Here is a 15,126-nt window from a genome sequence, read left to right on the forward strand (position 1 = left end):
TATTATGCCAGTTGACTTAGATGTCCCCTGAAACCATGGTCCTCAAACCCCCGCCCCTTCTACGCTGGCTTTCAAGGCATTCAGTTTATTCAGGAAACTTCTTTGCTTTTGGTTTAGTCCAGTTGTGCTGACCTCGTCTGTATTGTGTGTTGCCTATCCCTTCACCTAAAGTAGTTCTTATCTACTATCTAATTAGTGAATACCCCTCTCCTACTCTCCCTCCCTCCCCCCTCGTAACCATCAAAGAATATTTTCTTCTCTGTTTAAACTATCTCTTGAGTTCTTATAATAGTGGTCTTATACAATATTTGTCCTTTTGCAACTAATTTCACTCAGCATAATGCCTTCCAGATCCCTCCATGTTATGAAATGTTTCACAGATTCATCACTGTTTCTTTGCTGATGCGTAGTATTCCATTGTGTGTATATACCATAATTTATTTATCCATTCATCCGTTGATGGGCACCTTGGTTGCTTCCATCTTTTTGCTATTGTGAACAGTGCTACAATGAACATGGGTATGCATATATCTGTTCGTGTAAACGAACGTAAGGGCTCTTATTTCTGTAGGATATATTGCAAGGAGTGGGATTGCTGGATTGTATGGTAGTTCTATTTCTAGTTTTTTAAGGAAGTGCCAAATCGATTTCCAAAGTGGTTGTACCATTTTACATTCCCACCAGCAGTGCAGAAGTGTTCCAATCTCTCCACAGCCTCTCCCACATTTAGTGTTTTGTTTTTTTGGATTAATGCCAACCTTGTTGGAGTGAGATGAAATCTCATCGTTGTTTTGATTTGCATTTCTCTAACGGCTAACGATCGTGAGCATTTCCTCATGTATCTGTTAGCTACCTGAATGTCTTCTTTAGTGACGTGTCCGTTCATATCCTTTGCCCATTTTTTAATTAGGTTGTCTTTTTGTAGTTGAGTTTTTGCAATATCATGTAGATTTTAGAGAGCAGGTGCTGATCGGAAACGTCATAGCTAAAAACTTTTTCCCAGTCTGTAGGTAATCTTTTTACTCTTTTGGTGAAGTCTTTGGATGAGCATAGGTGTTTGATTTTTAGGAGCTCCCAGTTATCTAGTTTCTCTTCTGCATTGTTAATAATGTTTTGTATACTGTTTATGCCATGTATTAGGGCTCCTAACATTGTCCCTATATTTTCTTCCATGATCTTTATCATTTTAGATTTTACATTTAAGTCTTTGATCCATTTTGAGCTCGTTTTTTTGCATGGAGTGAGATATGGGTCTTGTTTCATTTTTTTTGCAGATGGATAAAAAGGATGACATTCATATGAATGATAGCCTAGTTAAATGTTTAGGCCCAGCAAAACAACTCTCGGACACGAAATCAACTTTTCTGAACATGCAATGAGAAAAATGTGTAAGCATGCAGTCAACAAGCAATGATCAACTCTGCACTTATGGCAAAGCTATCCATTCTTACTATCTATGCTAGTCACTGCTGGTACTCCATTAGAGCACAACCTGGTAGCTGCCTCTTGGGATTAATTATTGAGGAAAAAAAAATTTTTTTTTTGGTTGTTTTTTTTGCTTTTTGTCTTCTGTCATTTGTTGTTTAAGTGAAATACTAGACGCCATCCTCTCTCTTCCTGAAAGTTAATGTACTTCCACCAACTCCGATGTCTACGGATCTCACCAGCTGCTAGCCCTTCCCAATATATTTCCTGAGTCCTGTTTGATTCTCTCACCTCCAAGGAGCATGTTATTAAAGAAAAGCTTCATTGTAGCTATTACCTTCGTTCAACCTAACTCAAGCACAGGGACTGACGCAGAATAGGGTCATATTCAGCCCCAGCCTTGACCATATAGGAGGGTAAGTCAAAAAGGATTACTACTAGGGTTCTAGCTCATATATCCATGGGTTTATTCCAAACAAAACATGTTAAAACATGTCTCTGTGATAGTGGATTGCTGCAGACAAGTTCTCTCAGTAATACACTTGTCTTAGTCTCACTAGGGTGCCTTCAAAAAAAAGGATACTTTCTGTGCTATGGGAAAAAACAATATTGAGGTCAGGACTAATACCAAATTTTTAGCAAAACTCAAGTAGACATCTTCCCAAATCACTGAAGCTTTGCAATAAGTTTATGGGAATGCTCTCCCACATAAAATAACAATTTTTAGATGGATCAAGCATTTTAAGGAAGGTTGGGAAGGCCTTAAAGATGCACCAAGAGAGGGAAGACCGCTCAGAAGGTACGGTGACTGGTTTTTGGGATTCCAAAGAGGTAATCTTAAGAGATTTTCTCAAAGGACAGGACACAGAATGATCACAGGGGCTTATTATGAGGAAGTTTTAAGAAAACTGAAAACAGCATCAGTGAGAAAAAGGCCAGGAAAGTGGTGCCTAGGATTTTTTTCCATCATGACAGTATACCTGCTCATTCTTCGAAGGTAGCCAGGGCTGTCCTATGAGAATTTCATTGGAAAACCTTACCCCATCTACCCTAAAGTCCTGACCTTGCCCCTTCAGACTTCTTTTTGTTCCCAAAACTCAAAGTAACATTTAAAAGGAACACAACTTGGGTCCCTAAAGGATGCCAAAATTGCTGTCTTGATGTGGTGTAAATCAGAGTGCAGAATTCTTCGGGGAAGGGTTAGAAAGATGGAAACACCACCTTCAGAAGTGTATAGACCTAGGTGGAGGATATGCTGAGAAACAACAGCTTCACGTTTTGATATTGTTGTTTAATAAAGGTTTCTATGGTTTTGTAGCAATACTTTTTGACTTACCTTCGCGTATCTAACCCAGACTAAGCATCCATGAAGCAACAGTCCTCTAGCTACAGCAATGCCAGCCTAGAGAACAATATTCCCAGCAGGGGTTACTATGGCCCAAAGGAGAGAGCTAGGGCAATTTCACACCCCAGTCTACCCAAAGCTCCACATGCAGTATCCACTGAGCCTAGCCAACATTCCAGAGGGGAGAGGCTTTATCATTGACAGAAATGTAGCCACACTGTCAAAAGAACATAAAATTGAAAAATACATTGTGAAATGTCAGGGTTCTATTTGTACTATGATAGTGTAACACTGCAAAACTGTCAACAAGACAGAAAACAGAAATAAAGGAAATGAACACCATCTCCTGGAGCAGAAATATCAAAATGGTGGCCCATAGACTGGGTCCACAGATGTTCTGTCTGGGCTTGGGCAGTGCTTTAAAAATACTGGAGTCCGTTTTTAAAAACTAGAATTTCATACAAAAATTTGGATTTCTGCCTTTTTTGGAAAAAAAAAATTCATATTGCATAACACTGGGTCCACTGGACAATCACTAGCTGATGAGCACTAGCTGCTCCTGTTAGAGGATGCACGTACTCTCCTACTCTCCAGTCATCATGTTTTTCTTTGACTTTCTTTTAAATCCCACCTATGAGATGGACTTCTGCCCACCTGTGGGTCAGGCCCCAGCCCTATGGGATAGACTCTTACCACCAGTTTATAACCTCTGCTATAGACGGGGAAGTGCTACACAAATGAAATGCAATGTATCTGAAAAATTGGAAAGTTTTGTAAACTACAAAGTGTTGTGTAAAATCTGAGTAGTCTTTACACTTGAGACTCTGTATATACTTTTCTTTGAGGCAATGACCTCAACAAAAATTCCTAAACCTGACCTAACAAGACAATGCCAATGCAAAAGGCAAAAGAGATGCGCATTTTGGAGTTCTTGGTTACTCTAGTAATAAGCCAGAGCAAAATTAGGTAAAGGGGAGAAAATGCCAAGACTCGTCCTGTTAAAAACAAACATTTATGGTGGCAATCTGAAGAAAACAAAATTTACAACTCTTTAATGCATTAAACCTAATAATTAGTGCCCCCCTTCCCTAAAATGCAAAGCATACCCCTGGCATGCATACACACACATCCACACTTGTATCAGGTCATGGCTTACAAATTCCGGAAGTGCACCAGGGTTTCACTTCAGACTTGAAAAGGGTCCTCTCTCTGGAAAACGTAGACAACTTAGTAATATGCCTTATTTTTTCCGTGACGCATCATATCTTGTAGTGAGAGCTTCCTGACTACAGAGCTTCTTTATGTGTGTAAGTAAAAAAGGTCATTGAACTCCCTTCCCCAAGTAAATGAAATACATTGCATATATACTTCCCAGGAGCAGAAGGATGGGGTGATTTCTGCAGGTTCCCCTGTGGTCTTTAAAGATTCCCAACAAGACCAGTTACCTGGCTGTTTTCACTGTGTGGACAACAATCAAGAGCTTGAACATGCTGGTATTCTTGTCAAGTTTATGTACCATATTTTTCGTAAATATCTTGCCCATACATATAACGCTCAGAAATGATGAAGTAAAACAATTCTGGCATAATGCGTGTGTTATTTGCGTAAAAATGCAGTATTTTTAATGAAAGTATCTCAAAGCCTATAGACATACTTTAAGAGAAAGTTATACTGAAAAAAACTACCTATGTAAAGGATTGCTTTTGCAAAGAAGCAGGTAATTTAAGAGAGGGTTCCTCCTCCCACACAGTACAAGTTTTCAAATGAATATTAATCAACGTTAAAAAAATGCCACTCATTGTGCTGTGGAACAACTTTTTGGAAGAAGTTTATAGGTAATAACTTTAACTTTCCTTGGCTTTGCTGCAGTATTCAGCAATGCTCACGATGCCTGACAACATCACATCTTTACAGTGAAATAAGAATCCTCAAGCTCACTGGGATGACGGTGCTGACATATTCCTATGGCATTTTCCAACTTGAATAGGGGAGAGAAAAGGCATAAAATGATTTTCAACAAGGACAACCCCTGGGCGTGTTATCACGGAGAGTCCACTGCAGGCGCCAAGCAGAGGCACCTCACAGGCGAGCTCTGCTTGGCTCCAGATCACTGGATCAACTTCTACCTCTGTAACCCAAAGCAAAATGCTATCACAACACGGTCTCCCACACCCTCAATCAGGGTTTTCATGACAATCTAATCTAGAGTACTAAAAAAAATTCCAGTTGAAAGCACACAGCGTATCAAGTATACCTTGCCAATTTTCTTTTTAAAAAGTTACATAGTCACATGCACACACATGAGATAAAATACATGAAAATCTGAAGGAAAGCAAGAGAACGGGAAATAACGTTACACTGATTGTTTAGAGCTGCTCTGTCCAATATGGCGGCTTATAAGTCACATGTAGCCGTTTAAAATTAAATTAAAACTCAGTTCCTCAGTTGCACTAGCCACGTTTCAAGTATTCAACAGCTAGCAGCTACTGTACTGAAGGGCACGGAACATTTCCGTCATCATAGAAACTTTTATTTGGCTAGCACTGGTATAAAGCCAACATTTTCCCATCACTGTACGGTACCAAAAAGTTACTTGTTTCCGCTTCAAACAGTGTAAATAAGCATCTTAATTAGCTTCACTGTGGATGAAAACTGGTTTGAATGCTGGAATTCACTTACTGGTAATCCTCCACTAACAATACACCTTGACAGCACAGTTCTGTGGCCTAGGGTTTTGTTTCCCCATGTTACTCCTCAATAAGCTGGTAAACTTCACGTGCTTATTTGGGAAGCCACTATTTTAAGCCCAAGGTCACAACTTTTTCTTCCTGTGCTCATTCCCTTTCCAAGAGAGCTTCCTATTCACAAAAGTTAAGCATCTTTGGTAAACCCAGCACTGCAAGTAACCAGATTTGTCTCTAAACAGGTTTCCTACTATCTGTAAGCAGCAGCAATACATATATTGAGATGCTGGCTAATAATATAGAGATGTCTTGTGCTTGAAGAGGCTGCATTCCAATAATAAGCTGCTCTGTCAGAAATTTCACGAGCAAAATAGGAGTAGTGCAGGAGGCCCCACTAAAGCATCCAGAACATCAATCAGGCGGGGAATAGGGTTAGCGTAATATTTTAAAAGACTAACTTAAATACAAAATGCACCGAGAAACCTAATATCTGGAAATCTTGGGGCAGAGGGAAAGGAAGAAGCTAGTCGGTGCTCAGGCATGAAGGGAAGGGGGTGGCTGCCAGGATGCTCTGGAATGGGGTAGGCTCGGGCGGGTCTGGCTCTGGGTCCTGGAAGACCGTGGTGACAGTGGGACACTTTCTTTTAGGGCTGGCAGGGCAGGCCCTAACCCCTCCCCCACAAATGAGATACACAAAAATGAAGAAAACTGCAGTGCTCTGGGGAATTTGCCTGGTGGAACTGCTCTCTCTTAGGCCTGAATTGACAGCTGGGAATGTGACTGTCAGATTTTAGCCCTTGGGGTGAGAGAGCAAACGCAAAGGCCCTGAGAAGCTTCAAGTGCCAGGGTGCGTGGGAGCAGGGTCATCCTAGGGAGGACTGCAGGGTGCTGGAGAGTCCAGATGAGAACAAGATTAACATTAAGGACAAATTAAACCCATATCCTGATTGTGCTGAGCTTGAAACCTATTCAACTATTAACTGACAAAGAGAGGCTGAGTTCTGCAGGAAGCAGCAGTGATGATGGCTCACATGATTTAAGAGGTTTCACTGTGTGTGTGTTTACACTGTAGACTGTATCAACAAAGCACTGGATCATCGGAGGAAAGGCTGGTGGAGTGTTTCAAGGGCTAGAAAAGAGCTAAGACAATGACATAAAGATGCAACATGAGATGTCAGAAGTGAGCCTAAACTGAACCTAAACAAACAAAAAAAACCAAACCCGTTGTTCTCGAGGTGATTACGACTCATAGCAGCCCTACAGGACACAGTAGAACTGCCCCATACAGTTTCCAAGGAGCGCCTGGTGGATTTAACTGCCAACCTTTTGGTTAGCAGTCGTAGCTCTTAACCACTATGCAACCAGGGTTTCCAAATGAACCTAGGGAGGATATAAATATTTTTCAATATTTTGAAATAAAAATTCTAAACACAGTGTAGGAAAATGCTGGGAAGAAGGAAGAGGCAGAAAAATATTGAGGGAAAAACAGACATTCTGATTCTGCCAAAGTCACCTATGCTAAGGTGGGTCATAGCAAAATGAACCATTGAGCTATGAGATAAGCAACACAACCTTTACGTGTCCACAATTAACGGGTATGGAAAGTGACACTAAGGTACTGCTGCATTTGTCTAGGAGCTGTCTAAAGTCTGATAGTGTCTGATTAACAATCAAATGAGGGTTTTCTACCTTCAGGAGTGGTACTAATTTTAAAAGTGAAGGTGATGGAAATCCACCTACAGCAATATTTAAAATAGAAAGTAAGGTAATAGATGGAAAAGGTGAAGACTTAGACATTCAGCACCCAAGAGGGCCAAAAGATTCTGGATGTATCTCACTGGCCTTTGCTAAATGAGATGGAATGGCATTGTGGCAACGGCCCCAGGGCCAGAGGACAGTGGCATGGCTCCTGGTCCAAGTACAGTACCCGATGAGAGATTTATGTGCTCCCAGACACAGCATCCCACCTCCTCAGCTGAGTGATGGGGACAAGAAGTTTGTCCTTTCCGCCTCACAGAGATGTTTGTAGGTGGTGGATACTGGGAAGACCACAACATGGCCAGAGGCATAAGAAGGAGTGTGTGCAGCCACAGGAAATAAGCAAAGAGATGCAACTTCAAGAGGTGGGAGAGCAGGAGCGGACTGTGAGTTCAGCCAGAGGACCCGGCAGAGAAGGAAAACCTGAAATGCAACCAAAACAGGAGCAGAAATGTGGGAGTTAGGATATTAGTTTATCTAGTATTTGCCATCACAAGAATGAAAAAGAGGGCAAGAAAGAAAAAAGAAAACCAGACTGCACCGATGTAAGCAGCAGACTCCTTCTGGAGTGAAGAAGCCCAGTGCACACCTGCTTCCATAAGGGATTACAGCAGCCGCTCAGCAAAAAATTGCATGCTAGAGTCCTTGATTCCTTGATTTCTAAATACTGCCACCTTGTTTTCATACATTCTTCTTCCTTAATCTGCACGAAAACTGTGACATAGGCAGGGCAGCTATCAGTATTGCCATTTTACACGAGAAAAACAAGGCTCAGAAAGTGGACGTGATTTGTCCTAAGCCACAAGGGCAAGCGGCAGAGTCAACGCTCACCCACTCACGTATGTTACGGCTGCTAATCCGCCAAGTTCTAGAGTACTGAGTTCTAATTACCTAGAAAATAACAAAAGTGTCCCAGGAAGGAAACATTTCTAGAGAAACCCAAGGAAGAGAGATGTCTGGATAGCATTTCCTCAGGTGGAAATGGCCACCGAAACAATCTCCCTGGTGGCTTTGGCCGGGCAACATGAAGTGTGTGCGTCTGACAGAGCTCTTCCTGACAACCCCACCCCAGTGTGAAGCAGCTGGATTCCTTACACCTCTTTCTAAAAAACAAACATACACAAAGAGTCAGTATTTGCTTCTTCAATGAAGTGATTTCAGATCTCTCTATGCCTTAAATGTGGACTCCTCAGGCTACCTGTTACATGGACGTGAGCTTTATCCTGGCAAAGAAACTAGATTTTTGAGAAGGCACAAGAGAAGAAGGAAGAAGGGCTGCTAGCAAAACATCACAGTAACTTTACTTAGTTCAAGAGAACTCATTCACCAAGTATAAACCAGTAGGGGCTCTTGAACTTGGGAAACAGTTGCCGAGATCTGGTTAGGGTTCAGTAAAATGAGCTGAGAGAAACGTGAAGTAAAATCAAGGAAACAAACAAAAATTACAGCACAACATATAGATACCTTATAGCAGTTCTCAAACCTTGGAATTCATAAAATTATCTGAGCTTAACAAAAATGCAGATTCTGTGAACCACTCCCAGAGATTTTATATCAAGTGGATGGGACTTGGAACGTGCATTTTTAGTAAGCTCTCTGGTTACTCTGGTCCAAATAGTCCAGAATCCCAATTTGAAAAACAATCTTGGAACATTAAAGAACAAAGGCCAGTTAACTGGAGGGATTCATCACACACCCAGTTGAGCAGTGGCAAACAGAAGTAAATGGACCAAGCGTTACAAACACCCAGGTCCCACAATGGATACATTTATTTGATATATAAATGACTCGACACGAAATATCATATCTCATATATGTGTGACATGATGGAACTGTCAAAGAAGAAAAGTCTGAGGTGGGGGTTTTCAACTCCACGTGAAAGAATTAAAGTATGCTCACCACGACAAAATTCCATTTCTTAAGGGTAAGAAGAAGGGAGCTTTGATGCAGTAGAAGCAAGGCCCTGGATTCAGAAGCCCACCCCCCGCTGCTGCGTGGTGGGTGGGTAGCAGCTACTCTGCCTCTCTAGCTTCCACTTTCTCCACTCTGAGTGGAAGCTACAACCCCCTGTAAGCAATTGTAAGCAATGATAGTTAAGAGTAAATGATAACATATTCTAACAAAGCCCTCTATCAACTATAAAGCATCAAACAAAAAGCCAGTACAATTACAAATAACTGGAGTTTACTAACTTCCTTAATACCAATTATAAGATTTTTGTAAGCATTTTGTTGAACGGGGCAAGAATGGCAGAGCAAGTGCCACAGAGCATAGCAGCATGCCAGAAAGCAGCAGGGAACAGCTGACTGGTGAAGTTAGGAGAACTCACAGAACATCCCAGAGGAATGTAGGAAAACCTCCCTTTCAGGAATGTGGTGAAGGGTGAGGAGGAGACGAGAGAAGGCTCAGTCCTCCAGGTGGATCTCTATTTTATGCAAATTACCTTAGTAAAGTATGGAGGGTCTTCATTGCCTTTGGGCTAAAGCCACCGTGAGAGCCTAGGAGCTTCTTCCTCAACTGTCCCCCCAGGGAGGAGACCCAGGACTTCTGCTCCATAACACAGTGATCTTACACAAGAACTCAGGAGAGGATGTGGGTGGCTTCTTCAGAGAGGTCTGAGCCAGGAAAAGGAGCAGTGGCCTGTTTGTGTATCCAGGAATCTGGGGGCCAAGCTTAGCTATTTTTGGATCCCACCCACTGCCGTCGAGTCGATTCCAACTCATAGCGACCCTATTTTTGGATAGGGAAGAATAAATACCCTATGAAATTGTCTGATTTTGAACACGGGGCTGTGGGGGTGGAGGGGGGTGGCATTTCCCAGTGAAGTTCATTTTGAAAACTGCCCATCCTGTCTCACTTCCATGAGGAGACAAAGACACTGACCCACATGGAGGGTAGTGGGAGCAAAGGCCTTTACACACCAGAGATGGGGGCCACCCGGGCCAAGGGCTGGGGAAGGAGCCAGTTCAGGTCTGGGAGTCAGGTGGCGAAACAGGATTGGTAAGTTGAATTACCAATTCCGTCCTATAGTCTCATCTTTTTTTTTTTTTTTTGTCAGTAGTTTTCCTTTGCTCATACACACAGTCTCTTTAAAAGGAAAAAGGTGGGAAGGTTATTTGCTATTATTAGGTCCAGAAGAAGTTTTTAAGCCTACAGATCGCAATTCTTCTTCAATATCCTGCCAATAACAGTGTCAGACAAGCTGCTGGGTGGATTCTCACATGTCAGAAAAGAAAAACACCGCATCATCTTTTAGTTTCACGAGGTACATGGTAACATTTGTGCACTAACTACAATGGGGTAAAATTAAAAGGACAAGTCAAAAACGTGTGTCCTATACTCAAACCAAACCAAACCCATTGCCGTTGAGTCCATTCCAACTCATAGCGACCCTACAGGACAGAGCAGAACTGCCCCCACAGGGTTTCCAAGGAGTGCCCGGTAGATTCGAACTGCTGACCTTTTGGTTAGCAGCCATAGTTCTTAACTAGTATGCCACCAGGGTGTGTCCTATACAAAAAAAAAAAAAAAAAACCCTTGCTGTTGAGTCAATTCCAACTCATAGTGACCCTATAGGACAGAATAGAACTGCCCCATAGAGTTTCCAGGGAGCACCTGGTGGATTTGAACTGCCGACCTTTTTTGGTTAGCAGCCGTAGCACTTAATCACTATGCCACCAGGGTTTCCATGTGTCCTATAGGGTCTCTTAAAAAAGTAAATATACTTCAAATATGGAAAAAGTAGAGTGTGGTCATAAAAAGGCTATTTCTTTGCTCATCACATACAATTATCAAAAAACAAGGGGACTGAGCAGAGAAAAAATGTGAGTAGGACTGGAAGGAGGAGCAAGAGTCCAAATTCAAACATAACGCTGGGAAATGAAGAATTCTTGTCCACTCTAGAGAGGAATATGCTGTACAAAGAAACAGAAATGAAAGTACAGTGGTATGAAAAGAATCTGTACTGGCTGTGAGAACATGAAATATCTATTATTAAGCAGTCACTAGTGAGGTCAGTTTCCCCATTCATCAGTTACGCAGTTTCCACCACTGAAGTAAGCAGAGTTGAATATAAGAAAAATAGGTTTTTTTAAGATGCTTCAGGAAATAGAAGTTTTGCAGAGAATTCACATATCATGTACAGAACAAACTGAATCATAGCTAATAAAAAAAAATAGGAACCTCTAAAGCAGGAAAAATGGCATTTGGCCAAGAGAAGGGGCTGAGGAACAGGCGAGGGACAGCAGACTGGCCTCTGGAACGCCACGGCGACAGGCTTTTCAAGTCGGGTTTATACCATTTCATCTTAACAAAAGGTTTCACAGGAATGCTCTACTGCCGGAGAGCGGGGGAAACCTGTATACAAAAATAAGAGGATCAAAGAGATGACAGCAAGACAATAAAAAATTTACTGTTACTACCTTAAGAAAATCATGCTGGTGTAAGCAAAAATTGGATCCGTTGGACTGCAGAGAAACTATTTTGAATATGCAAATATAATGAGTGTATCACTTCAAGTATCGTAAAGCTCAAGTAGGATACTGTATGTGAAATCCACCCATTAAACGTCAAGCCTATGCGTCTGCCAGGCAGGGTGGTCACAGAGGGCTGGCCAGGTCCTATAATCCACACAGACATTTAACAGCTGTTTTAGCCAACCGGCCTTGATGATTTCCCCGGGAAATATTGGCCAATGTTGCTAACAGCAATTGGGTAGCAAAATTGCTTCATTTGGATTATAAGCACTTTTTATTTACCTGTCTACCCATTTGGCAGAAGTGATAATAAGCTGAGGAATGGCCACTGAAGCAGGAGCGAAAGAGAAACGGAGGCCGTGAATAATCCACTAGCTGGGGCACCAGCACCCGGACAATTAACACCTGACTCCATCAGCAAAGTGATTGGACACACCACAGATCACAAGGCTTTGTCTTCATGCACCTAGCACTTAATTATTGAAAGTATACAATTACCTATTTAAGAATGCAAATGAGTTACTATGAAGAAGTTTTAGGTCACTAGAGACTACTGGGAGATACAACTATAAGTTGTTGGTCAAAATCACAAGGAAATAGAGTATATACTAGTGTACGAAAGCATGGGTGGAAGAAATACAGGTTTAAAATGACTGGTAAAAAGGACCTCTAAATGAATGGGGAGGTGACGTGGTATCATAAATTAAGTAGCTTTCCTAACTCCATAAACAGCTCAGTGTGAGCACGAAGGCCAAGACGCTTTATTAGAATTGGTTTACTGGTTTTTTCTTATAACTTTTTTTTTTTTTTTTTAAGAAATGTCATCATTCTAAAGACAAAAGTATCCAATTGTTTTTACATTCTTCCTGCATATAAAGTGTAGACATTTTCAAGAGATAAGAAAGCTTTAAAAAAAAGCCTACAGATCTACAAATTCCACATGACTATAACAAAAATAACAAAGCTAGCTTAGTCAACTCTGGTTAAAATTTCATTCGCTATGTGCATTTTTCTGTATCTATATTATGTCAATAAAAAGGTTTTTACAAACTCATCAGATGAAATACAAATGAAGCTGTCAAAGAAAATCCCGAATAACAAAATGTTTTGACAGGCATTTTAGCAGAAAAGAGGACAAAGAAAACGCCAGAAGAATGCTCATGGAGAAGCACGTTTCTTGAGCCCCAGACAATCTAACAAGGCTGGTGGTAGGCCACTGGGACTAGAAAACTGAAGAAAGCATACCCCTTGTGGCTACAGGTACTCTGCCTCAAGGCGACATTTGCAAGAGATGACTGGCTTTGAAAAAGCGGAAACACGCTGGAATAAATGACGGACCCACATACTGGAAATGAAAGTTGAGTTGCAAGACAATGGTGGATTTCACCCTCAGTTCTCGCAGCGAGTACCCCTAGGCCTGTCTGGGTATCAGTCATCTCCCAGAACCACGGGACTCAGCACATCTGGCAATTCCATCCGCGCTGGTGGCTGGGGTGGAAACAAATTTGTTTCCCCTGGTCCCATAAACCTCAGACTGCTCTGGGGATCAATCAGTGCCCCCACTGCCCTGGCCAGCATGGTCCCAACATATAAGGATGCAGTTGCCAGAGTCTAGGGTTCTGGATACAAAGAAGATACACACCAGAAAAATATAACTGAATTGCAGACCACACCCACACCACCCAAACCTTCATGGGAACTAAGATTGCAGGACTCCATCATTTAATCAGTCTTTCAATTGCTGCATATTTGGGATATGTTTCCCACTATTAACTCAACTCCTACAGTGAATGTGAACTGTATCTGGGTTATACTGATATGATCCTGAGTTCTGTCTTTAGCCGTAACACACAAGTGAAAAAGAAAAGTTGATTAGTGTTTCCTAGTGTTGATATTATTTTATTTTACATACACACTTACCTCTTTGACACTATGTGTTACTGCCCATATTAGAAAAACCCTTGACATCACCTGGAAAGAAGTCAGGACGACAGAAGATGGTACAATTCCTGAAAGATATTTTAGGATGAGTAAATAAATGTACTGTACATAGTTTCAACACATAATACATTTTCTAAAACAACCAAATTTAAATATTAGAGTCAAAACCATATTGAGCAACTGAAACTTAGCTATCTTGTTACACTGACTAACTTTTTTAAACATAATCAAGATTAAAAACTCTCTCCCCCTTAGAAACAATAATATAGTTACTGGCAACTATAAACCATGGAATCTGGGTACACTTCTCAAGCCTTTAAAACCACTGAACAAGTACACTATTTTTTATACCTTATCATATGAAGAAAACAAAACCACCATTTAACCTTTGAAATTACACATTTAAAGTTGATTTTACACTATGAGTTTCTGTGTAGTAAAGGAACTAACCCTGTCCAAAGAGAGGCCTGGCCTTTGCCCTCAGCTCCTGGGAGGTGATCTCTAAGCCCTAGGAATGTCCCGCCTCATAAACATGTCTTTCACCTGTGGGAGTTGGGTCACGCTGGATAGTCTAAAAATGTGATTTATGGTATGGGATTTGGGTCACACGATATCTGTTCAAGACTGTAACCTGAGGTCAGCCATGTGGGCAGCCAACTATGTCTGTGTGATGGAGCCCTAAGTAAAGACTCTGGGCACCACAGCTCAGGTGGGCTTCCTTGGTTGGCAATAGTCAGAGTGATTGTCACACATGGTGTGGGAAGAGTTAACATGTCCATGACTCCACTGGGAGAAGACAGCTGGAAGCTCCAACTCTCCTGGACTCTGCCCAGCACATCTCTTCCCTTGGCTGATTTTTATCTGTATCCATTTGCCATAATAAACCATGAGTATAACAGCTTTCAGCAAGTTCTGTGAGTCCTTCTAGCAAACTATTGAACCTGAAGGTAGTCATGGGCATTTCCAAACTTCCAGGTGGTGTCATAAGATAGGGTGGCTTTGTGGACTGTTTCCTAACCTCACATTTTCCAAAATGAATAGGCAACAATGGATGGGAAATCAACCATATTTGTGTCTAGTGAATGTTGGAAGCTTCTGGATATCACACTTGACAGACTGTCTAATGATTGAGTTGGTATCTTTTATTATCCACTCACTTTTTGTTAACAAGCACAGCAAAATCAAAGTTCACTGTCTTTACAAATGTGTTCACTATAAGCCCTGGTACAATTCTCCTCCCAGTGTCCTCATGTTATTTATTTTAGATACAGTGAAACCTGTGAGAGCTGGAGCTTGACATGACTGCCTTGTTTTTCTGGGTCTTGCAAATTTTCTATCTTTGACAGGGTACAGCTTACCACTTTTCTGTTGCTCTCTACTAGTAGAAAATATTTGAGTTCTCCTTCTCTGACAGGATTCTGCCTTAACAGGTTCTGGCTTTTGCAGGTATAATTACCAAAGTCTGCTAAGTTTACAATCCTTTGGCCTATCCCTATGT

General features: G+C 41.5%; 1 protein-coding gene across 1 annotated transcript in view; it reads right to left on the bottom strand.

Moving 5' to 3' along the window:
• The window catches only part of HACD2 (3-hydroxyacyl-CoA dehydratase 2), a 106,999-nt gene that overhangs the window by 32,359 nt on the left and 59,514 nt on the right, over positions 1-15,126 (bottom strand). Inside the window, exon 4 of the mRNA XM_049878412.1 lies at positions 13,608-13,696. Within this exon, the coding sequence (XP_049734369.1) occupies positions 13,608-13,696 (89 nt within the window). The remainder of the gene's footprint in view (positions 1-13,607; positions 13,697-15,126) is intronic.

Source organism: Elephas maximus, chromosome 1 (genome assembly GCF_024166365.1).
Source record: "Elephas maximus indicus isolate mEleMax1 chromosome 1, mEleMax1 primary haplotype, whole genome shotgun sequence".
In the NCBI taxonomy this organism is placed as follows: Eukaryota; Metazoa; Chordata; class Mammalia; order Proboscidea; family Elephantidae; genus Elephas; species Elephas maximus.